The sequence below is a fragment of the Pelodiscus sinensis genome, chromosome 25 (genome assembly GCF_052426305.1).
Source record: "Pelodiscus sinensis isolate ZL-2025 chromosome 25, ASM5242630v1, whole genome shotgun sequence".
Classification (NCBI taxonomy): domain Eukaryota; kingdom Metazoa; phylum Chordata; order Testudines; family Trionychidae; genus Pelodiscus; species Pelodiscus sinensis.
The window spans coordinates 11,068,259-11,092,818 of record NC_143076.1 but is presented as its reverse complement, the minus strand read 5'-3'; the positions used below and the strand labels follow the sequence as shown (position 1 = coordinate 11,092,818).

Sequence of the window (24,560 nt, the reverse complement as noted above, 5' to 3'; positions counted from 1 at the left end):
TTTACACAACCACAAAATATGTGCTTTCCATCACACATAGCTGGCCAAGTCCCCACTGGAATAGTCATATGCAGCAGTGTTTAAATAGGTCTGAAAATGGAGCAGATCAAGGCCAACATGGAAAATGTAACATGCTTCTGTCTTGTAGGCCACCTTATGCATCAGGGAGGGAGGATGAATTTGTAGTTCTTCCACAGATTTATGGTGTAAATCATTGAATTAGAGCTGGTCAGATTTATTTTTAATGAAACTAAAATTCCAGGACAGAATCTCAGGTGTGGGAGGGGAGAAGAAAGAAAAAAGCCCAGCACAAATCATCATTAACTCAGTGTTTAGAGTATCGGCATGGAGATTCCTGTGTGGATGCTTTCTCTGCCTGCTTCACAGCTAGGATTCCAACCTGGTTCTCCCACATCACATGGGACTGGGTCTCTGGGGTGCTTTTTTGTGGGGAAAAAATATCTAACGGTCTCAGTGGCATTCTGCTGCAGAATGGAAACAAATTTGAATTCTGGACTTTTTTTTTCTTCAAAACAGAATTATTGTTTTCTAGGCAGCCTTCCACTAAAACTCTGTATCAGTTTCCCCCATCTGGAACTAGGAATGACAGTCTTTCTTTTCTCCTCCTCTTTGTCTCTTTAGTCTGTTTTGCTTGTAAGCAAGTTGGGAAAGCAGTGATCTCTTCCTATGTATTTGTACAGCACAAAGCGATTATTCCCCTTTCTTCGGCTCTGGTGAGGCCATGTCTGGAGTATTGTGTCCAGTTCTGGGGCCCCCACTATAGAAAGGATTTGGATGCATTGAAGAGGGTCCAGTGAAGGGAGACTGAAATGATTAGGTGGCTGGAGCACATGACCTACGAGGAGAGGCTGAGGGAGTTGGGTTTGTTTAGTTTGCAGAAGCGAAGAGTGAGGGGGGCTTTGATAGCAGCCTTCAACTTCCAATGAGGTTCCAAAGAGGATGGAGAAAGGCTGTTCTCAGTACTGACGGATGGCAGAACAAGGAGCAATGGTCTCAGGTTACAGTGGGGAAGGTCTAGGTTGAATATTAGGAAAAATTATTTCCCTGGTGGGGAGGGGAGTACGGGAATGGGTTACCTAGAGAGGTGGTGGAATCTCCATCCCTAGAGGTTTTTAAGTCCCGTCTTGACAAATCCCTGGCTGGGATGATTTAGTTGAGATTGGTCCTGCTTTGGGCTGGGGGCTGAACTTGATGACCGCCTGATGTCTCTTCAAGTTCTATGATTCTATGACTCCAATTCCAATTGGGTGTTATAGAGGCTGCTGGAATGGAAATACAGCTGGTTAGTATTTTCCCAAATTTGGGAGTTTTTTGACAAAAGTATTTACTGAAATGCTGGATTTCACTGAAGGGAAAACAGGACGGGTGTCTTTCAGGAAATATGGCTGAAACATGCATCCTGCTTTTCATGAAGCTGCTCCAAATTTAATCAGAAAAATCTGAATTTCAATGAGAAAAAAATAAGAGGATTTGTTCACAAAAATTATCATAAATGTTCCACATTTTTAACCAACTCTAAATACAAATAATAAACCATAGCACACAAATCCCAAATCTGTGCTGCCTGTATCATGGATTACGTCACTGTAACTGAGATCTAAATTTGGCCTCTCAGACTAAGTTAGTTCTGAATTTCATGACAATAGTATCAATTTAACCACATAAACAAAGTTGGGTAATATGTCCAAGTACTTGATATGAGTATGAAGGAATTTAGCTGTGTAATTCCCACTGACGTTAATGAGTTTTGCCTGGCTAACGATCAAATCAATGTTTTAAAAACATTCCCTGAAATATTAAAATATCATTAAGATTCAGTCAGCTTATTTTATGGCATAATAAATGTTGCCACAAAATAGTCTCTAAGTAAAACAAAAGGACTCCCTGAATGTATAACACATTTCCTGTTCTCTCTTTGCTGAAGCACATAGGAATAGTGTAGTTTCCCTTTAACGAGTATGTGAACCCTCTAGGGGCATGTCTACACCAGGAAATTATTTCGAAATAACTACATTCGAAATAATAACTCCTGAAATAACTATTTCAAAATAAGTTTATTCCCCAAGGAAAGCAAGAGTACAGATTTCAAAATAACAGGCTTGGTAGTGTGGACACTCCACTTATTATTTTGAAAGAAGGGGAGTTATTTTGAAATAACTCCCTAGTGTAAACCAGGGCTAGGATTGCTCACTGTATTCTGTTTTAGACACCTAGCAGACTAGTCCTTGCTTGTTGCATATCGTCAGTAAACGCTGCTGTCCAGACCTCACTGTGCCCATGTGGTTTCTTCATACTACTTTATAGGGGTATGTCTACACTGCATCCCTAGTTCGAACTAGGGATGCAAATGGAGACAATCGAAGTAGTTAATGAAGCGGGGATTTAAATATCCCGCGCTCCATTAACATGATCTCGCCGGCGCGCTAGATCGAATCACAGCTGATTCGAACCAGGAAGTGCGCGCCGGGACGCGTTAGTTCGGATTAAAGCCCTTAGTCCGAACTAATGTTACTCCTCAAAAAATGAGGAGTAACATTAGTTCGGACTAAGGGCTTTAGTCCGAACTAACGCGTCCCGGCGCGCACTTCCTGGTTCGAATGTGATTCGAACTAGCGCACCGACGAGATCATGTTAATGGAGCGCGGGATATTTAAATCCTCGCTTCATTAACTACTTCGATTGTCTCCATTTGCATCCCTAGTTCGAACTAGGGATGCAGTGTAGACATACCCTAGTTGTGTAAAAGAGCCAAAGACACAACACAGCACCATTTCTTTTCTATCATCCATTTTCCTTCTATCCTGATGCACCTTTCATGCCGTCTCTCACACAAAGTAGGCCATTCTCCAAAAGTGAGTCTCAGTGTTTCAGTCTGTCATATAAACCCAAGGTTGGCCTGAGTTGTACCACGGGGTTCAAATCACAAGGAACTTTGGGTCTGAACTGGATAAGTTTGACCAATCACTATAAGATGAATCAGAACCAGAACATGCTGTATCTGTTCTCCCTTCCTTTCTTCAACTATAGGGAAATTCAGATCTCATTCTAGCTCATTCTAGTTCAAATGAGAACTTAAACATATAAGCTGCCTATTTACATAGTGCGTTTAGGGCTCTGGGCTTTAGAGATATGGAGTTGATTCCCAGACAAATTGTGTGACTTTTTCCCCATGTCATTTACCTGCTCTGTGTCTCAGTTTCTGATCCTCGAATGGGGATAATTCTTCTGCCCTTCACAGGGGTGTTATGAGAATAAATATTTTTGAAGCACTTGGATTTGGGGATTATATAATGAGATGTGTACATTTGTCTCTTTATATTCAGTATTAGAATGATCTAAGTGAGGGGCCCATGCTTGAGAATTGGTTTATGCTTTTCCTGTTATTCCCTTTCTCTAAGAATGGGGGGTTTGTAAACATTCATGTACTTAATGTCTAACAATATTCTTCTTTCTTCTCTACACTCTTCTCTTTTCACTGGTGCCTTCTGATTCATCCTTTGACCCCCACACTACACCCATTCATATTGTGGTTATACCCTACTTTATTGTAGTGGCCAGACACACCAATTTGGATCCAGGTGTCTGGGTGCTGTATAAACATAAAGGTGATGTGTATGTCTAAGAGACAATGAAAAGGGAGCAAGGAGAGTGTAATGTAATGCAAGGATCACCTGCAGACTCCACACAGAACTTTGGAACAAGTGGGGTAGCAACCATAAACCCAAAGACCTCATCCTGGGTTTTATATGATACCAAATGCACATCAGGGCAACAGTTGGGGACCACCGGTCAGTGATTTTTAAGAACATAGGAATGGATATACTGGGTTAGATCAAAGATCCATCTAGCCTGGTATGTTGTCTGCTGATAGTGGCCAATGCCAGATGCTTTGGAAGGAATGTACACCACAAATTCCAAGTGATCCAAAGTGATGTTTAGATGCCCATTCAGTGTGAAGGCATTCATCACATTGATACCAAGTCAGCACATTAATGTAAGGCACTCCCAGTAATCTGGGCCTCCACACCAGGGGAAGGAGAAGGAAAGATGAAAAGCAAAGAGGAGAGAGAAGAAATAAAAGGAGCTAATGTGGGGAAAGGAATAGAGAGGTGGGAACAGAAGGGAAGGGAGGAAAAGAGATAAAGGAGGAGAGGAAAGGAGGAGGGAAAAGGTAGTGATCTCCTGCCAGCCATGGCTGAATGAGTTTCTGAAATCACTGGAATCTCTTATGTTGCTAATTCAAACTCAAGCTAAGGGGGATTCCTAGACCGAGGCCCTGATACAGTAGTTGCTTTGTTTCCACATGTCTGGAGCTCTGGATGAGGTTGCACGGAGCCAATACCAGGCTAGCTGCTTGTCTGCTTCGGCCAGCCCGGCCCACCCCTTCCCAATACACTGAGCTCTGGGTGTGCTCTTGGGAGGAGCAGGAATAGTAAGTTGCTGTTGGAATGAAGGGTGTTGGGATCCGCACAGCTCTGTGCTCTTTGGGTTCCCACCTTCCATAATGGGCGCCCCTAAATGAACCACTGCAAATAGACTGAGCTCCACTGAACTCCATAGATCTATGATGACCTGCACCCACTCCGGCTGCGGCCGAGAAAGTTCATACCGGATTGTGCAGCTTCTTGTAAACCTGAAGCCTTGGAGAAGCAATCCAGTGGCTGAAATAGAATCACACGAACAGTTTTGAACAGTTGATAAAAATCTAAGTTTGCTCACGGAGAACTGGGGCTGTGTTCAGAGAATAAACTATTCGCTGTGAATGGCTCTCCTGCTTCTTTTCTGAACTGTCGTTATTTTACTATATTCCTCGTCATCTAGCCCACATGCACCACCTTCTCCTGGGATCCCATCAAATTTCCTGTCACAGAAAAGGCCAGGCTGGGACAATACTGGGAGGGAAGCTTCCATGGGGAATCTAGGGGCATGTCTAGACTGCATCCCTCTGTTGGCATTTAAATATCCCGCACTTCATTAGCATAAAGACGACCGCCGCTTTTTTTCGGCACGGAGCTTTGTCGGAGAAAAGCGGCAGTCTAGAGGCTGATCTTTCGCTAAAGAAAGCCTTTTCCGATAGACCCCGTATACCTTGTTTTACGAAGCATAAGGGATCCATTGGAAAAGGCTTTCTTTAGCGAAAGGTCAGCCTCTAGATTGCTGCTTTTCTCCGACAAAGCTCCATGCCGGAAAAAAGCGGCGACCATTTTTCTGCTAATGAAGCGCGGGATATTTAAATCCCCACTTCATTAGCAATTTCGACCTACCTAATCTGCATCCCTCTACCGGCAGAGGGGTGCAGTCTAGACATACCCTAGGTGTTGCAAATGTGATTTGGTTGGGGAACGCTGCGTCAGTCACTGAGCTAATGTCCAGTTTGGTGGTAGGGGCCGCCATGCAATAAGTGGTGATGAAAGTAAAGATCCTGCCCAGTTGTGATCTTTAAAGAGTTCATGGCATTCTTCTCAACCATCAGGTAGTTTAAGTTTTCCTGCCAAATACCAACTTGAGTAATTACATAACTTGGCATCCTAGGATTGGAAGAGACCTCAGGAGTCATCAAGTCCAACCCCCCTGCCCTAAGCAGGACAAACCCCAACTAAATCATCCCAGCCAGGGCTTTGTCAAGCCGGGACTTAAAAACCTCTAGGGATGGAGATTCCACCACCTCCCTAGGGAACCCATTCTAGTGCTTCCCCACCCTCCTAGGGAAATAGCTTTTTTTAATATCCAACCTAGATCTTCCCCACTGCAACTTGAGGCCATTGCTCCTCATTCTGCCACCTGTCACCGCTGAGAACAGCCTGTCTCCATCCTCTTTGAAACCCCCCTTCAGGAAGTTGCAGGCTGCTCTCAAATCCTCCCTCTTCTCTTCCATAGACTAAATAAGCCCAAATCCCTCAGCCTCTACTCCTCAGGCCTGTGCCCCCTAATCATTTTTGCTGTCCTCCAACCAGCACTGCCCCCTCTATGCTAGACTTTTGGCTAGGGGGAGAGGTCTATTCTTGCTAGGTACAAAATCATAATGAAAATGCATCTTACAACATTATTAATATTACATGGGTATACAGCACCACAGGCATGCAGGGTACGTTGAGATAGAATAAAGAAACTCTCTCTTCTCTAAGGAGCTTTTAGCATACATAACAATGTTGGATTACTCTATTAAAAAGCACTGTGGTGTGTTTATATCTAATGCAGATTGGGTTGTTAGAGAGAGATTCACAGGAGAGATACATATGACCACACATATTTATATGTTATTGCTCTATTGTAGAGCAGAGAAAAGCTTGAATAGGAGGAATGTTTTCCAAGGGAAATAAAGTGGAGAACAGAGGGGTTAGGGTCAGTCCATTACAGCAGGCTGGTTGGTCAGATAGCAGGGTGACAGATGCTGTGTGAGAAGTAAAGTAGATTCCTGAGGTGAAATCCCGACTCTGCTGAAGTGAGGGAGAGTTTTGCCGTGGATGTCAATGGAGCCAGGATTTCACCTTAAATTGAAATGTCCTCAAATCTAGGAGTGCTAGGGTCTGGGATTGGGATCAGGCCCATCAAATGATCCACAAAAATCCACACTGAAAGGCCCAATTGCTGAACAGTGTAGAAGCCCTTAATACCTACTGCAGCCAGTGGGGGCCTGGGGGTGCCAAGCACCTCTCGAGACCACTAGCGCCACACAGGATTGGGTGCTAGGGCTCTAGCGCAGATGCTGTTGCTATTTCAAGCAGGCTGTGCCTCCGAGGAGAACACAGGGCTCCCTGCTGCAAGAGACCACTCTGGCATTTAACACCTGACACCGTGTATTCCTGCTGCAAGTGGGAAATGTTCAGACTCTCTGAAGAGCCTGACACCCCAGCAGTTGCTCAGACCTTGCTCTGGCTGCCATGGGACATTAAACCTTCAGCAGTTTGCCTCTCCGAAGGTGGATTTTGGTCCTCTGCCTGGAAAAACAGTAGGCGAAATAGTAAAACCTTAAATTCAAACATGTGTAAGTTATACATCTTATTTCCATTTTCAAGCCACATTCCCCCAGCAAGACATGAGGAAAAAATTACCATCTGCCTCGGAATCTCTCAGTGGAGTATTTATCTCCCAGTCGTGATCACTAAACTTCAGTAATTCTTCCACTTGCCTTTAGATTCAGAAACAAACTCATTTACTGTTCTACATTAGAAAACCCTGCAGACTTGGTCACATGGTCTTTACCCTGCCATGAGCAGCTTCCTCCCAACGCACTCCTTTGCTTGCTTCCCTGTAAAGAGGAAGGATGGTCATGTGGCTAAGCAGCGGAGCCTCCCAGACCCAGGGCAAAGTGGGGCAGGGCCTGGCTCCGTGTTCCTGAAAGGGGCAGGGCTGAGGGCAGAAGGGGACTGGCCAAGGGCAGCCAACCTTCAGCGCTGGCTCCTCCCCACCACCCCACCCCCCAGCCCTTAGTGCTGCCAGGAGTGCTCTGCGTGGCACTTTGGTGGTGATTTAAAGGGCTCCGGGCTGCAGCTGCCACTGCTGTGACTGAGGCATTGGTGGCAGTCGGCGTTCGGGGCCCCTTTGAATCACTGGAGCAATTGTCCCCTTTGCCCCCCTCCATCAGCGAGCCTGGATGGGGATCTGGGTTCAGTCCTTGCTTTGGCTATGCTCTTTGGCCCAGATTTCTAAAGGCATGTAAAGATTGCTGTGCTCAGTATTTCACTGCCGCTCTGACTGAGGAGCCTCAGTCTCATTTTCAGCAGTGATTTAGGCACTTCCAACCTTAAAGTCATTGGCCGTAAATGGGACTTTGGCTAAATTCCTTTGGGAAATGAGACCTAGGTTGATACGTTAATTAGGTGCTGCAACACTGAGCACCAGCATGCCTAAATACCTTTAAAAGTCAGAGCCTTAAAAAAAAAATCCACCCGTGCCTCAGTTTCCTATGTGTAAAATGATGGCAACTCCCTCTTCGCTATTTACATTATGAGTTCTTCAGCCAAGGCCCACCTCTTTCTGCGGATATGGGTTGGCTGCCATCCCTGACAAACCAAGAATTATACCAGGGAATCTCTACAGCATGAGCTACTGGAGCGCAGGAGTCTCAGCTAGCAGCTGTAATGGGCAGCTGTCCTCTGCACATCAGCACAGAAGGGGCCGTCCAGCACACGTTCGCAAATGGCTTACATGGACGATGAGCATCCAGCTCGACGAGGCCTGAATCTCTAGGCACTGTCACCTTTTTATTATCTTTTTGGGAGCATCTTGTAGCTCTGTGTTTCCGGGGTGGATGTTCGGTGCCCTTTAATAAAGAAATGGAGAGGGAGTGTTGTCGTTTTCATTATTTATTCAAAGGTATTATTCAAAGTTCAAGGCTTGGTGTGAGGTACCGGGGTGATACACCGTAAAAAAACAACCAACCAACCCAATACAATGAACCAAACCAGTGACAGACCATCCTTGTCCCCACACGTTCACCATCCAGGTTCTGATGCCACCCAACAAGTGAGTGAAACAAACCAATGGGGGCTCCTAAGACAAGGCCGCATGTGCTGTATTGAAGACACAGACATGACGTCAGGCAATGCGGGACGTCTCCAGTAAAGGTGATGCCCTGAGGTGTAGGCTGGAACTCACTGCTTCACATGAAGGGAGGAGAGGAGGTTGCATGGTCCACGGCTGAAGGACGGGGAGTCTGGGTTGCTGGGATCCCAACTTTGCTACTGACTTATTCATTCTCGCGCCAGGCACGTGGAGCTGATTTTTCAGAGGTGCTGACCCTCTACAGCTGTTATTGACTTAGGCTGGAATTTGGGGAGCTTAGCATCCCTGAACAGGATGCTGTTTGATTGAGTTTATCCTTCTGTTTAAAAAAAAATCAATAATTAGTACCCTCCTGCTGAGGTTTATGGTGTGTAGATTACCTGGGATTGTCCCAGGACAGGTGATATAGATGTGCAAGACAACCAGATGCTCCCCGTTTCTAACCTCCAACTTGCTCCCCCTTCATGGCCATTTCTGCAGCACCTTCTTCCCCCATCATTTAGCTTCAGCAGGGAGGAAGGGTCAACCAGGGCCATGTTGACCAGATGTCTGCTTCCTTTCCTGTTCCAGGGAGTCCCCGGTCGATTGCAGCGTCAACAAATGCGGCAAACTGGTGGGCGCTGGGACGGAGTCCAACCCGATGAATTACAACACCTATATGGATGAAAAGAATGGCCCTCCCCCAAACATGACCACAAATGAGAGGAGAGTCATTGTCCCAGCAGGTACGACTGGCATCACAATATTCATGTTTTAATCTTTTCCCACCACCATCCATCTTTGATTTTAACAGGGGAGTGAAAGAGATTAACCTGTTCTCTGCTGAGCTCTTGGTATTAACAGCCATAGAAAGCAAAGCAAAAATCAGGCTTTCCATCCTGTGAGTTATCCCAGTATTTAGTTTCAGTGTTTTGAACCAAATGTGATTCCCATGATGCACCACACAGCTTGGTCAGAGAGGAAACTGCCATGCATCCTGGATGATGTCGTCTGGGCACCAGAAAAATCTGATGTAGGTCTCCCATGAAGCTCCATAGCACCAGGCTGATGCACTTTCTTGAAGAACTGACTTAAAATGAAATTAGGATTGTTTTGTTTTGATTTTTTTTATTTTTCGAATGGAAAATCAGAAAATTCCAGTATTTTCCATCAAAAACCATTTTGTGGTAAAATTCCTAAGTAGCGGGGTGGCCGTATACCAGGGATGGGTGATAATTTTTCAAGGGTGGGGGCACTCAAAGAATTTAGTGAGTGGTCAAGGGCCACACTTTCCTATGATATTAATGGAGGAGGTGTGGGGTCTTGGGAGGAGATCATGACCAATGTTCCCTGACAGCTGGGCCCTTGTGTGGCTGCTTAGGAGAAATTCAAATGCCACCCTGCTGATTAGCAGAGCACCCACAGCTAGGTTTGTGTTTCTCCTGGGGGTGCACATTCGCACATGCCTCAGTGCACATAAAAAATTGATTCCGCACTTGGACAAAAAAGATTAGCGGGAACATTGGTTGTGACCTGGGGCAAGGTGCTGGGGGGAAGAAGGATGTAAGGGGCCAGGTGCAGGCTCTGGCTGGGAGGTGCATCCCTTAGGCAGCTCCCTGCCAGAAGCCCAATGGTCCCCTCGGGCAGGCTTCCTGTCTGCCGCACCCCCACAAGTCACTCAAAGTGAATGGCTGCAGGAGGGCCACATGTGCCTGCACACTGCATAGCACTTGGTTTCCAGCCAATGGGAGCTGCAAGATTGTGCTGGGCACAGGGGCAGAGCACGAAGCTCTCCCCCTAGGTGGGGGGTGTTACACAGAGAAGCACATGGGCCCCACAGCTAGCTGCTTTGAGCTGTGTGCGGGGGCGCTGCAGGATGCTGGGGGGCCAGATCAGAAGATATTCAGCCTAACCTAAACAAATGTAATGGAGCACATGAAATCCATTCAGATGATCACAAATTTGAGAATCACAGCTGTGGGGAACTGGCAGAATCTACGCTTGGAAGGCGAGGGCATCTTTCCCCTGCAAAGTTTGTAAATTTCATGTGTCTAAGCACTCCAGCATGGGAACTTCCCTATGAAGGAAACTGTGGCTGGATCTAGACTGCTTTCCTCTTCCGAAAGAGGAAATGAGAATAAGGGAAAAGGAAATGCAAATGAAGCACTGATTAGCATGTTCACGTGCTTCATTTGCATATCCTCTTCCGATACTTTTTTCGGAAGAGGTTTTTTTGAAGAAAAAAAAAAGCAGTCTAGACGCGGTTCTTTCAAGCTCCCCCCCACCTTTTTCAAAAGAACCCTGTAAATCTCGTGTTTTGAGGAAGAAGGGATCTAGCCTGCTTTTTTTTTTTTTGAAAAAAATTCTTCCAAAAAAAAGGATCAGAAGAGGCTATGCAAATGAAGCGTGCAAACATGCTAATCAGTGCTTCATTTGCATTTCCTTTTCCTCATTTTCATTTCCTCTTTCGGAAGAGGAAAGCAGTCTAGACACAGGCTGTGTCTAGACTGGCAAGTTTTTCCGCAAAATCATCTGATTTTGTGGAAAAACTTGCCAGCTGTCTACACTGGCCGCTTGAATTTCCGCAAGAACACTAACGATCTCATGTAAGATTGTCAGTGTTCTTGCGGAAATACTGTGCTGCTCCCGTTCGGGCAAAAGCCCTCTTGCACAAATCATTTGTGCAAGAGGGCCAGTGTAAACAGCACAGTACTGTTTTCCGCAAAAAAGCCCCGATCGCGAAAAAAGCAATCGGGGCTTTTTTGCGGAAAACCGCGTCTAGATTGGCCACGGACGCTTTTCCACAAAAAGTGCTTGTGCAGAAAAGCATCCTGCCAATCTAGACGTGCTTTTCCGAAAATGCTTTTAACGGAAAACTTTTCTGTTAAAAGCATTTTCGGAAAATCATGCCAGTGTAGATGTAGCCACAGTGTATGAGAGAAATTCTCCCCCACACTGAAGTCTCTGGCAATATTTTCATTGATTTTAGTGGGGCCAGGATTCCCCTGTATTCTGAAGGATGCAGTCGATGGACTATTTATAAATTCATAGATTCCAAGGTCAGAAATGACCACTGTTCGCCTCCAGTCTGACCTCCTGACTAAGCCAGGCCACAGGACTTCCCTAGATCAGTTCCTGCTTGAACTAGAGCAAATCCAATCTTCTTTTCAAACTGGCCCGTGATGGAGAATCCATCCCCATCTTTAGTCAGTTGTAGCAATGGTTAATTCGCCTCACTGTTAAAAAAATCACATCTTGTTTCTAATCTGAATTTGTCTAGCTTCAGTTTCCAATCTCTAGTTCTTGTTATACCTCTGCTGGCTAGATGGAGGAGCTCATTATCAAACCTTTGCTCCCCATGCAGGTACAGAAAACCTGTGACAAGACACTGCTTAGACTTCTCTTTGTTAAGCTGAACAGAGGGGGCTTCTGGAGCCTGTTCTCCAATCCTTTACACGTTCTTGTGGCTCTTCTCTGAATCCTCTCCAATTTATCAGCAGAAAGCTACCTACCTGAAGGGGGGTTTCAAAGGGGAAGGAGCGAGGCTGTCCTCAGTACTGACGGATGGCAGAACAAGGAGCAATGATCTCAAGTTACAGTGGGGGAGGTCTAGGTTGGATATTGGGAAAAACTATTTCCCTAGGAGGGTGGTGAAGCACTGGAATGGGCTACCTAAGGAGGTGGTGGAATCTCTATTCCCTAGAGGTTTTTAAGTCTCAGCTTGACAAAGCCCTTGCTGGGTTGATTTAGTTGGGATTGGTCCTGCTTTGGGCAGGGGTCTGGACTTGATGACTCCTGAGGTCTCTTCTAGCCCTGTGATTCCATGACTCTATGGTTCTAAGTGCTGTTGCCTAATTTAGCTCTGTTTTCAATTCATGAACTGACCAACGCACTTGGAATAAGGCCAAGTTGCTTGAACTGAATTGAGCAAGGGAGGGGAAGCCAATAAGAGATTGACCCCTGTGTTCAAGGTCTCATTCAAGCCAAATTAGTCCTCTGTAGGGGTAAATTTCACCCTCAGAAAGGCAAATGAGCTGATTAGGATGACAAGATAGGACAGCATAGATTGGAGATCCAAGGAGGCTGCGGGAGGTGAGAAGAGAGAATTATAGAGTGCTCATCACCCTGCTATCTGTGTATTGCATAACAAAGTCATTAGCACTGGGGATGACATGGAAAGGAGGGATTTTAGAGGCATTAGAGGAAGAGGTCATTTGATGTCTCCTCTTTCTTTGAGGGGAAAGTGAAAGTGAGGATTTCCCACTTTCAGGCATCCACAAATCAAAACCAAGAGACCTCAGGCCCTTGGCAAACAGGCATAAACTAGATGGCTAGTTAATCATTGGCCCACATCTCCATTTGGAAAAGACTCGGCCTAATTCGTCCAAGAAATGCATTTGGAAGTGCTTAATCCAATACAGAATCAAGATTGATAGCACATTGTAGTGGAGAGAGGCAAAAATACCATTATATATGGCCTGGCACAGCAATGACAGTGAACTCTGGATAATGTGCTACAAAGGCAGTTTTTCAGGGACTGTTTGGACTGACGCTTGATATCTGTAATAGGGACAGAAAGGGTGGGAGGGGTGAGATACACCCCAAAGGAACTCCCCAGAGTAGTCTCCCAACATTATTAATGAACACGCATGAGATTTGGAAAACTAGTTCAGGGATTCTCTCGGATCTCTCTGGGCCTGGAATGCAGGGATCTTTCCAAACTAACGAAATAAACATTCCCCTTCAATATTTGCAACCGGAAGGCCAACTTTCTCCAGAACGGGAAAGTGAAATGATTAGAAACTGGATGGAAACAATGCAGTTGCTCAGGGTATTTTCATTGCCTAAACTCAGAACAATGCAAAAAGCCAATGAAACAGTGAAGGATAAATTGTGTGGTTAAAATTCTGTTTTGAAGAGCTCAGATTCTCTTAGAAAGAAGGTAGGAAATACTCACTCTGTGTTTTTGGGAGTGATTTTCCATTGCCATCTCACTCTGGTGTGAAGCAGCCTTGAAACCCAGCAGATGCAGCCCTTGGGATAAGGGGATGCTGTCGCCCAGTCTCACCTTTCCCCCACCCAAGCTGTGCTAACCACCCAGCCATGATTTGTGCTGCACAGCTCTGGACATTGGAGGGACCAGGAGATGAAGAGGCAGAAAACTGATGCTGGATATTTCTTGTTCTGTCACAAGCGGAAATTGCCGGCTAAGATGTGATCATGTGGTCAAGTTCTAGTCTATAGTGCAGCTCCTCTAAAGGCATTTGAATAGGATCGCTCATGAACAGAGGTGCCAGATGTACAGACAGGCCCAGTGCTGAGAAGCTCTGAAAATGAGTCTGTAAAAATGGAATCAAGGGCCAGCAAATTTAACTCTCTCTGGGACCTTCTGACCCAACCCACACACCTTAACTCACAGGACAATTTCCTTTTGTAACTGCTGGTCCTGTGAACTCTCCACATGAGTGTGGATACGTCCAGCTGGATTCCCTCTGCCTTTTACATCATTGCCGCTAATAACAATTCTGCAACTGGACTTCAGCTGGCAATTGACAGGGATGCATGAGACGGTACAGAATCCAGCTCACCCTTCAATTACCATGTTGGTTTTGCAAGGCTAATGGGGTTAAAAACTTGTGTTTGTCAGCTGAGTCAGCAAACACATCTCAGAGGTACATGGGGAACAGAGCTGTCTAGGCAAGAATTTTTCAGATTCCTTTTGCTGACCATAATAACCACCCTTCTCAGCATTTAAAAGGCCATCTGTTTGGAGTGTGTAATGTACTCAGGACAGGCTGGGCGACTTCCATATCCCTGACAAAGCTAGCTGTGCAGCATGTAGGACCCTGACAGTGTGACAAGTACATCTCTTCAACGGCTTTTTATTCACAGATGAAAATAATAAATCAGCCACTGCAAAGGTGGCTCATTGTGCAAACCAAGTGAATTTGCTCTTGATTCACTATTTCCCTAGGGGTGAGTCCCTTGCTGCTCTGTGCCTCAGTTTCCCCGTGTGTAAACCAGGGCTGATTATGCTTCCCTCCTTTGAGATGTGTAGAGGAAATGTGCTCTATCGCTCATCTAGACTGACACACCTGTGACAGGTTGCCCCCTTTGGGCATAATATTTACCAACGGTCTCTTCTTCTACCAGATCCCACCTTGTGGACCCAGGAACATGTGCGCCAGTGGCTGGAGTGGGCTATAAAGGAATACGGATTAATGGAGATTGACACGTCCCTCTTCCAGAACATGGACGGCAAGGAACTGTGCAAAATGAACAAAGAAGATTTCCTGCGAGCCACCTCCCTCTACAACACAGAAGTTCTGTTGTCTCACCTCAGTTACCTCAGGGAAAGTAAGTATCCCGCCCATGTTGATGCCATGTTTTCTTGCTGTGGGGGGAACAGGCTGGCGTGAGTTTGGAACATCTCACACTGGACTTGGGTGATAAATGTGGGGGGGAGGGAAGGAAGAGAGAGGAAAGGGAAAGAGTGGAGAAAAGGGAGAGAAAGGAAGAGGAGGGAAAAAAGTGAATGAAAGGTAAATCTAAATTAATTTCATGATACATTGTTTGACACTGAACACAATTGGCCAGCATTTGCGTTCCTTTCTTCTGCCCCTGACTTCCTCCTTCCTGTGTTTGGAGGGTTAGCGACGTTGATTGGAAAAGTTTTCATGGAGTGGTAAAAACTGAGAAGGAAAGGTAGAAAACCAATCGGGAGGGCTGTGTTGCACAGCAAGGTGTGGGAGAGAGACAAGTGGATATTTTCTTACAAACTGACAGCATATAACTCATCATCTACAGCGTGCTGGAGATGTCTCTTGTCTAGCCAGTGCAGTAGGATACTTAGGATGGAATTTTCAAAAGCATTCAGCAGCATTAGTCTAACTTCACTCCCATTGAAAACCATGGGAGTGGGAAAGGGTGCACAATGAGACCAGTACAAACCCCACCAATATTTTCTAAGATGAGTGAAAATGAGCTTACTTAATAACTTACAACAAATAAGTGAATGAATGGATCTGAGCTCCCCATCTCCAGTAGCTGGATAATCACAAAATAACCAGATTTATACAAAGTCATTTGCACATTTCTTCAGCAAATGGTTGTTGGGCCACATAACATCCCGAGGGTGGATGTCACAAACGAATACCAAACCCCTTGACAGTTACATAACAAATTTGCAGCCATTTAACCAAAGGAAGTGACTTTTCCATGTGCTTCCCCATCTGTCTATATCCATCTGTTGTCTCATGTCTTATACTTATATTGTAATCTCTGGGGGACAGGGACTATCTGTTTGTACAGTGCCTAGCACTGGCAATGGGGGATGGAGATGGGCAATGAAAAGCATCAGGAATTTTGCCATTTTTTTTGCTGCTTACAAGCTATGGTGGACCAAGTTAATCCATGTATCAATAGGTGCAACTCTCAATTATTTTAGCAGGAGCTGCAGTCTTTTTACACCAATGCTATATTGGAAAACAGTAGTTGCGTGTACAGATCTGCGGTACCAGAACTGGGTGACTCTCATATCCATCCAGGTAGACCTTGCTCAGTTTGGGGATTAATCCCCAAAATTTGGGCCAGATTCTAAGAAGTTTCCAAGTTTTCTGGGGAGAGTGACTAAATCAGGGCTTGCGGGCTGAAGCCCAAATTTCATTACTGATTCCCATGACGGGGGAAGTTCATCCTCCAGCCACCTGTTCTGGAGGTTAATAGAAGATTCAGTTCCCTGGAGATGGCAGCCCAGTGCCTTGCAAGGGCATGACATTAACTTTATTATAAATATACTTGTCTCATCCTTGCTGCATGGTGGCTCATAAGTCTAAGAACATTTCAGGAGAAAGAAAGGGGAAAGAGAAAGAAAGAAGGTTCACACATACCTAACCTTGTGTGTGTGTGTATGCCCTTTACATATACACACGAGGGGGTTATTCTGATAAAGGTCTATAAAATCCTGTGTGGTGGGGAAAGAGTGAATAAAGAAGAGTTATTTACTCCTTCCCATAACACAAGAACTGTCAAATGAAATTAATAGGTAGCAGGTTTCAAAGAAACAAACAAAAAAGGAAGTGTTTTTTCATGCAACGCACTCTCAACCTGTGGAACTCCTTGCCAGAGGATGTTATGATGCCCAAGACTATAACAGGTCTCAAAAAGAGCTAGATAAATTCATGGAGGATAGGTCCATCGATGGCTATTAGCCAGGATGGGCAGGAATGGTGTCCCCAGCCTCTGTCTGTCATGTCAGAAGCTGGGAATGGGCAAAGGGGATGGATCATTTGATGATAACCTGTTCCGTTCATTCCCTCTGAAGCATCTGGCATTGGCCACTGTCAGAAGACAGGATAATATAAACTTGGGAAGAAAAAAAAGTATGTAACCTAAAATTCCAAACAACATTTTGAAATTCCAAAACAAACCTTTTCAGAGACTGACAATTTTAGGAAATCCCATTTCAAAGGAAATTTCAAAAATATTTGTTTTCATTCCATTTGGGCCAAAACTAAATGTTGCAATATCAGAATTTCCTATGAAATGGAAAGTGTGAGGTTTGATCAGCTGTACTGTGGAATAGCCCCCCCAGTGGAAGCAGCGGAAACCTCCCCACACTAGAGTAACTAAGGTGGCGCTTTACATGTGGTAAGGTAATAGGGGCTGCTTTCCATTCAGCACTGGCTACTCTTCTCCCTGACAGAATACCAGTGTCAATGGGAGAGTACTCGGAGATTGATTTATCGCATCTAAGCAGCCGCGATAAATCAACCAATAGCAGCGGTTCCCAGTGTGATGGAGATAAGCCCAAAGGATACGTTGGTCATTGCAGCACTGGACTAGAGAGCTGGATTCAATTCCTACCTCTACCACTGAATTTCCCAGTTAGTTGGGCAAATATCTCCATTGCTTCAGTTTCCCCCAGCAGTAAAATGTAGACTAGATCTTCCTGCCTCCTTTGGTCTGTCTTGACTATTTAAATTGCAGTCACTTTGGGGCAGTGACTGTCTCTCATTATGTGCTTTTATAGGATCTACTGTCTTTAAGGTGCTTCCATAATACAAATGAGTAACAATCATAGAAATACAATGGCCCAGCAGAATAGACAAGATGAGTTCATCCCAATTAAGCCAGTGCTAACGGGAGTGACTGTTGGCTCCAGAGTGGTAGTTACTCCAGATTTACACTGGCGTATGTGAGAGCAGACTTTATCTCCAAAACTCCAGTCCATCTTCCGCTTTAACAATCATACATTTTACTCAGGTCAGATCCGTTGGTTTCTTTAGCCTTAGTTAGGCTGCTCTGACAAAGGCGTGCAAGCATTGACTTTTAAAGCAAGCGCCTGTCGGAGTGTAGGCCAGGCAGCCTTCTGAAGAGAATTCCTTTCCGCGCAGCTGTTCCTATGTCCGCCTAATGACAGTCTGGTTTCTGGATTGCTGGGTAGCTCCCTGGTGGAGCAACGCCTTCGAAGGGAGTTTATTGTTTTTCCAGACTGATTTCCAGCGGATGTTTAGTGCCGAACCTCTGAGCTCAGTACCATGGGGAGAAGGTCTTTTATTTTCCTTTTGTGGCCTTGTTTGTTTCTGAGACGTCTGGCTGTATTACTGGAAGGGGACAGAGGCGAGGGCGCGGGGACATATGATGGCAACAAACTACAGGAGACTCACAAGGAGTTGGAAGTCTTTAGGCTAAAATATATCCCCACTTTGTGGGTGAAGGGAGTTATTGATCGATTGCATTCACACGGTTCCCATCACTGTAGTATCTGACCCCAGACAATCTTTGCCGTATTTATCTTCAGAGCACTCTTGTGAGGCAGGACAATTTTATTATCCCCATTTTACAGAGAAGACAATGAGACACAAGAAAGACTAAGTGACTTGCCCATGGTCACACAGGAAGTATAGGGTGAAACGGGAAATTTAAGCCAGGCCTAGGTTGTGCCCTAACCACTGGGCTAGCCTGCCTCTCTAGTTATCTCTCCACTTTCATAGTGATCCCAGCAGAAGCAAGCCACTGCTAAGCCAAGTCCAACAGGAAATTTCTGTCCACTCTCTCATCTATGTTGTCCATCCTCAAAGGATACTGAAGTTGCTTTGTAGTGAGGGGGGACCCCAAGATGTAGGTTTTCTGGACAAACAGGCAGTCAAACCTCATCTGAAATCGCTGAACCAGTTTGGAAGAAATGGGTTGGGCCCTTTGTCAGAAGCTTCTTGGTAAGATTTCTATTGGTTCCTGTTCCTGGCTGGCTTGATGAAGAGCAGTCCATGAAGAGCAGTATGCTGGCACTGCTGCTCCCAGTCCTGGACCAAACTAGAACTGCACCAAGGTGTGTGAGACAGGGTCAGGCCAGGGAGCTGCTGCAGAGAAGGGAAAAAGCAGCCCCAAAGGGAAAAACCCTGTGGCTACGTCTAGACTGGCATGATTTTCCGCAAATGCTTTTAACAGAAAAGTTTTCCCGTTAGAAGCATTTGTGGAAAAGAGCGTCTAGATTGGCATGGGCGCTTTTTCGCAAAAGCACTTTTTTTGGAAAAGCGTCCATGCCAAATCTAGACGTGGTTTTGCGCAAGAAAGCCCCGATCACCATTTTTGCCATCGGGGCTTTTTTGCACAAAACAGTTTTCATCTGTCTACCCTGGCCCTTTTGCGCAAAAGCATTTCCAGAAAATGGCTTTTGCCCGAACGGGAACGTCAAAGCATTTGCGCAAGAAGCACTGATTTCAGACAGTAGAATATCAGTGCTTTTGCGCAAAATCAAGCGGCCAGTGTAGACAGCTGGCAAGTTTTTCCGCAAAAGCAGCTGCTTTTGCAGAAAAACTTGCCAATCTAGACGCAGCCTGTGAGAAGAAGCAGAGAACGGCAGCCCAATTAGAGGCAGCTGGGAGGGAGCTGGCTCAGGCAAATTGGGGCCAGCTGACTTCTCTGCTGTCTGTCTGAGGGCCTTTAAAAGCCTCAGCAGTTGGAGGCTGGAGGGGAGAGTGAGAGGATGAAAGGAAGGTGGTTGAGAGACAGAGAGGGAGAAATTGGAGAGAGTAATTTTGACCAGCATTAGGTAAAGGCAGCTAGGGAGGGAGCTGGTGGGCCCCTGGCTGGGCTCCCTACCATTGAGACCTGCTGCAAAAACCCCAAATTTGGGGGCTAAGGGGAGGAGGCCTACCCAGTAGTGGCTTGGGGAAGAGGGGCCCTTGCCACAGGAGCAAAAAATAGAAAGGAAAATAAATAGGTAACATTAATCAGACTTCAATTAAGACTCCGTTTGGGCCTGGGGTAAAGGTTCCAACCAAGCCTTAAGACAAGTTGGCCTGAACTAAGCCCAGATCCAAACACCCCAAAACTTGAGGATCCTATAAAGAACTGAGCCATTGGATCCAAATGCCCCCAGACCTCTAGGAACTAGCAGATCCAGATCTGAGCTTTGCAGCATAGAGCCATCTCCAGTGTTTGTATTAGAACTGGCTCGTCTAACCCTATTGTGTGAACTTACCCCCCAGACCTTCACTGCTTCTCCCAGAACATAGACCATCCATTCCCAACTTGAAATACTCTTCCCTTAAGCTTCCCTTGCAGCCTCTTGTCTGGAAAGATAAAGATTAGACCAAACCTATCACCAGCCCCAACCCTTTCTCACTCCCCAATCATCCTCCTCCCTTCAGTCTATGGCCTGGACTGACCGCTGCGCTGGTATCTTTCTCAAACACTGTCTGCCTGGTGGAGCCTCAGTACTCAGCCAGCCAGCTGTGGGAAGCAAGATTTGGATGCTGTTGTGCTATGTTTGGGATGAACTTCAAAAGAAGCCCGAACAGTCGCCTCCCAGCTTTCCTTCTGCAGTCACCGGGGGCAGGTCATGTGTGGTGTCTGTAAAGGGAGAGGCTGGAAAAAAAATCAGACTGTCTTTAGGGCTAGTGGGGGAGGAGAAGTTTGTGGGTTTGAGCCCAATAGTGAGGCCAAACAAAACTCCGGCTCCAAATACAGTAGAACCCTGATCCTTCCAAGCAATTTGGAGACACCCAGAGCCTTCATAAAATCAGGGAGTTGCGTCATTGGAGGAGTGACTATAACCCACTCTTGGGTGGAGGGAAGCAAAAGTATTTCAGGTTCAGCGGTGTCTGAGTCAGGCGGCTCCCACAGCAGCGGCTCAGCAGAATTGTCTGCCCTGGAAGCAGGGATGGATTTGTGGATAAAAATCTCTGTGTGTCACACTCTCGCCGTCTTCTCTTGTTAAAAGAATACAGCTGTAAACCCAGCCCCTGAATGCCTCACGGTTCCTCCTACATGCTGGAGCATTTGAGGACAACCACTGTGATACCCTGTGCTTCAGTTCTAAGGCTCTGCCGCAGGGCAAACTCTGATGTCTTTACACAACAGCGGTTTGCCCAATTCCTGTTGATGTGGGTAGGCGTTGACAAGGGTGAAAATGGAGCTCTCGGTCATGGAGCGAGTTTTGCTCAAGTACAAATGAAGTCAGGGCGGTGGGGGCTGGTCCTTCCTCTCTGTCTCTCTCTGTCCAGGTCTCTGTGTCTCTGGCTCGCTCTCTCTTTCTTCCGCCTTCATTTAAACCCCTAATAGGAACCACATTTCCTTTTCTGTGGCGTTCCCACCAGAAACCTCAGACCATTAGGCAAAGGTGAGAACTTTTAGCAATTCAACTAGGGAGAGTCCTTCTCTTCCAGCAGTTGGGCTTGCGTTTTTGAGTATCAAGTATCTGTAGGTTACTTTTATAAGCTCCCTCACTGCTATTCCACCCACCCCCCTTTGCTCTCCCACTCTGCTGCACCAGGCATGGGCAGCATGTTTAGTCAGAGGGAGCTGTGTTTCTGAGACAGCCAGCACTCCCCTGTCTGGCTGAGGCAAGCCGCACTGTGCTTTGCAGTCAGGCTCCAGGTCCAAAGAAGGCTGTGAAGGAAAGAGGGGCAGAGATGTGGGGACCGTCCCTCCAGAGCTTTGAGAACCAACTACTTGAACCACAAACCCACCCCAGTGAATAGAAACCAAGTGGCCAAAGCAGTCGCATACTTTCCACAGCAGCCAAAGGTCATCGATCTAACCTCTCTCGGCATATATGTTACACTACACCCTTCATTGTGGCGTCTGGGCACATAGGAGGTGCCTTGTACCAAACTGCTTCTTTCCCTCATCCGACTCAACTTGCCAAATTGTCTGTTCACTACCCTTTAGAACATGAGTGGGGAACCCAAGGCCTGGGACTGGGAGCTGGACGCAGCCCCCGACTTGCCTTGATCTGCTTCCCAAGGCTCGGGGCTCCTCCCCAGCATTGGGGAGCCCAAGCCAGCATCCCAGCCTCTCCGCCATCCCCCCACATGGCTGAGCACACAAAAAAGTGGAATTTCTCACTCGTGTGTGACCCTCGACTGATTTTTCTATGGGTCAGAGGCCCCCGACCCAAAAAAGGTTCCCCACCCCGGCTTTAGAAGTTTCCTGCTGTGCTATGCTTCATCCAGCAGCACCAGGTGTTTCCCAGCTCTCCCAAGGCTGCCTTTCCACACCCCAAACTGGTTTCCGACATTGGCTTCTACAAGGCCATAGTTTGGTTTGTGTTTGGGGAGGGGGGACTATCGGGCTCATCTGGGCCAGCGCCCTCCTGCTGCTGGTGTTGGGACTCTACAGCCTGCCTCACAGGGAGGCCTGACACCCATGACAAAGGCCAGGGGGTGGTGCTGTTAAGGGCAGGTGAGAGCTGCATGGCATGGCTTGGAGGGGGGTAAACTGCACGCGTCAGGGCTCAGTATCTAGCCTCTACTCAGCCACAGCTGCAAAGTACACATACAGCCCAGCCCCTGGCTTGTGTGTTTGCTGGCCTCCAGGTACAGCCACTTTCTAACAATATAGACCTGGGTCTCCCACTGTAAGGGGGGAGATGAGAAGGTCACTGGGGGCATAGCTGGCCCATCCACAGGGCAGGGTTGTTCCCTACACTGGGTTATGGGGTCCCGATCCCATTAAGAAATCGCCCCCCCAAACACATACATATGCCCTCAAGAGCGTAGGTTCCTCCTTCACACTGAAGAGCATTAACTGTAATGAGACAACTGTGAAATGCATATTACCCACCTGCGTGCAAGTGCTCTCATGGCACCCACAGGACTTCGCAGAGGATGGGGTCAGTGCTTAAGTTGTCCTACGGCACCGCAGGGCTCGGCAGTTCATAGCCTCAACATCTCTAGGCAGAGTCATCCCTCAGCGGGTGTGGGGTCTGGGGCAACACTGAAGTCATATCACTATAGCCCTGCGTGGATATAAAATTTGCATCCGCATCCCATATCTGTAGCCACAAAAAGGAGTGGCGGAGATGTGCGTTGAATCTGTGGATGCAGATACGTGTGGCTAGAAAGCAGATATCCACCAACCGGCAGGGTTTTAGATCCAAAATTTGTACCCACATCTGTCTCCCGTATCCACAAACATGAGCCGTGGATATCCACATCCACAGATTCAGATACCTGGGGATATAGAGCGGATAGGCAAGTCTCTAACTGTAACCCCTTTGTTTTCCTTCCAGGTAGCTCACTGCTGGTCTACAACACTCCAACCCACACAGAGCCCTCCTCGCGGCTCCCGGCCAAAGAAGGTCAGTCTGTTTTTCTTCTCTTTCCCCTCCTCTTTCTCCATCACATCATCTCTCCCCTCTTCTCCCCCTTTCAAGTCCTAAAACCGATTCCGCTCAGCACAGAGGGGAGCTAACCAAACTGGTTGCTCACGTGTATTTACCTGCATATGGACTGAGAGGCTCCTGGCCTAGGCTCCCCTGTGAATCTTTCCAGAGCACCAGGGTTTGCCTCCCTGCAGTTAGACAGTTCAGGCAGTTTCATGACCCACAGATATCCCCGGATGCAGCATGTCCTTCTGTCCCGGCAGCCGCATGTTACACCTTTCTGGGGGCATGGCAGCCACTCACCGGAGGCTGCTGCTGGTTCTGTGACTGGCTAGACCCACAGAAAGCCTGCAGCAGGGGGCAGCTGCATTTGCGGTTCTGATCCCAAATCCTGTGTTGGGATTGCTATACCTGGAGGGAAAATTACCAGCTGCCCTTCCCCCAGGACTGCTTAGTGGGACTGTGCGTGATTCCGCTCTGTTCTGCAGTGGTTCAGAGTAAGAGTCACATTTTGCTGTAAATCCATTCCAGAGAGGTGTGACACCCACCCCAACTCCCATTCTCAGATATACACCACTCTATTTCCCCTAGAAAACACTTGCGCTAAACCCCAGCTTCACCTAGCATTATAGGGCCTAACTCTCTCCTCTTTCACAAAAGTAAGCACAACACGTTTCAAAACCCTGGACTGTGCACCAGGAATGGCGAGCTGGCTTCCGAAAACTGCTGTGGTTTGAGCTAATAAATAATCTGTCTCCCTCTGTTCCCGCAATATTTCCGATCTGTATTAAAAACAGTGTCCACTTTTTTACGCCCCTTGCATGAAAAGATGAGTTTCCGTGTGTACGGATTGCTGGTAGCATCCCAGGGTGCAGATACACCCAGGCTGAAATACAGACCGCTTGGCCAGCCTGCTCTATTTCATTTTCACATGTGTTTGCCAGGGAATCAGGGAATTGATTACACAGTTGCTGTTTGTATGTGAACAGGGTTTAAGCCTTGGGTTTTGCATGTTGCAGGCACTAGGTCAGTAGCTCTCATTCTGCCCCCTACTGTGTTTCAATAAGTCCTAGAACCAATAACCCCAACTATACATACAATATGATGGGGGGTAATTTTAGATAGTTCTCTGAAGACATCTGCTCAGTGTGCAGTGGCAGTCTAAAAAGCAAACAGGATGTTAGGAATCATTAAAAAAGGGATCGAGAATAAGATGGAGAATACCTTATTGCCCTTATATAAATCGTGATACGCCCATATCTTGAATACTGTGTACAGATGTGGTCTCCTCATCTCAAAAAAGATATTCTGGCATTAGAAAAGGTTCAGAGAAAGACAACTAAAATGATTAGGGGTGTGGAACGGGTCCCATCTGAGGAGAGATTAAAGAGATTTCAGTTTGGAAAAGAAGAGACTAAGGGGGGATAGGATAGAGATCTATAAA

At 46.5% G+C, this 24,560-nt stretch overlaps 1 protein-coding gene across 4 annotated transcripts in view; it reads left to right on the top strand.

Annotated features, from left to right (window-relative positions):
* The window catches only part of FLI1 (Fli-1 proto-oncogene, ETS transcription factor), a 127,765-nt gene that overhangs the window by 70,948 nt on the left and 32,257 nt on the right, over positions 1-24,560 (top strand). For all 4 annotated transcript variants that reach the window (XM_014572257.4, XM_014572258.4, XM_014572266.4 and 1 more), the window contains 3 exons: positions 9,097-9,251; positions 14,659-14,862; positions 23,024-23,092. In XM_014572257.4, coding sequence (XP_014427743.1) covers positions 9,097-9,251; positions 14,659-14,862; positions 23,024-23,092 — 428 coding nt within the window. The remainder of the gene's footprint in view (positions 1-9,096; positions 9,252-14,658; positions 14,863-23,023; positions 23,093-24,560) is intronic.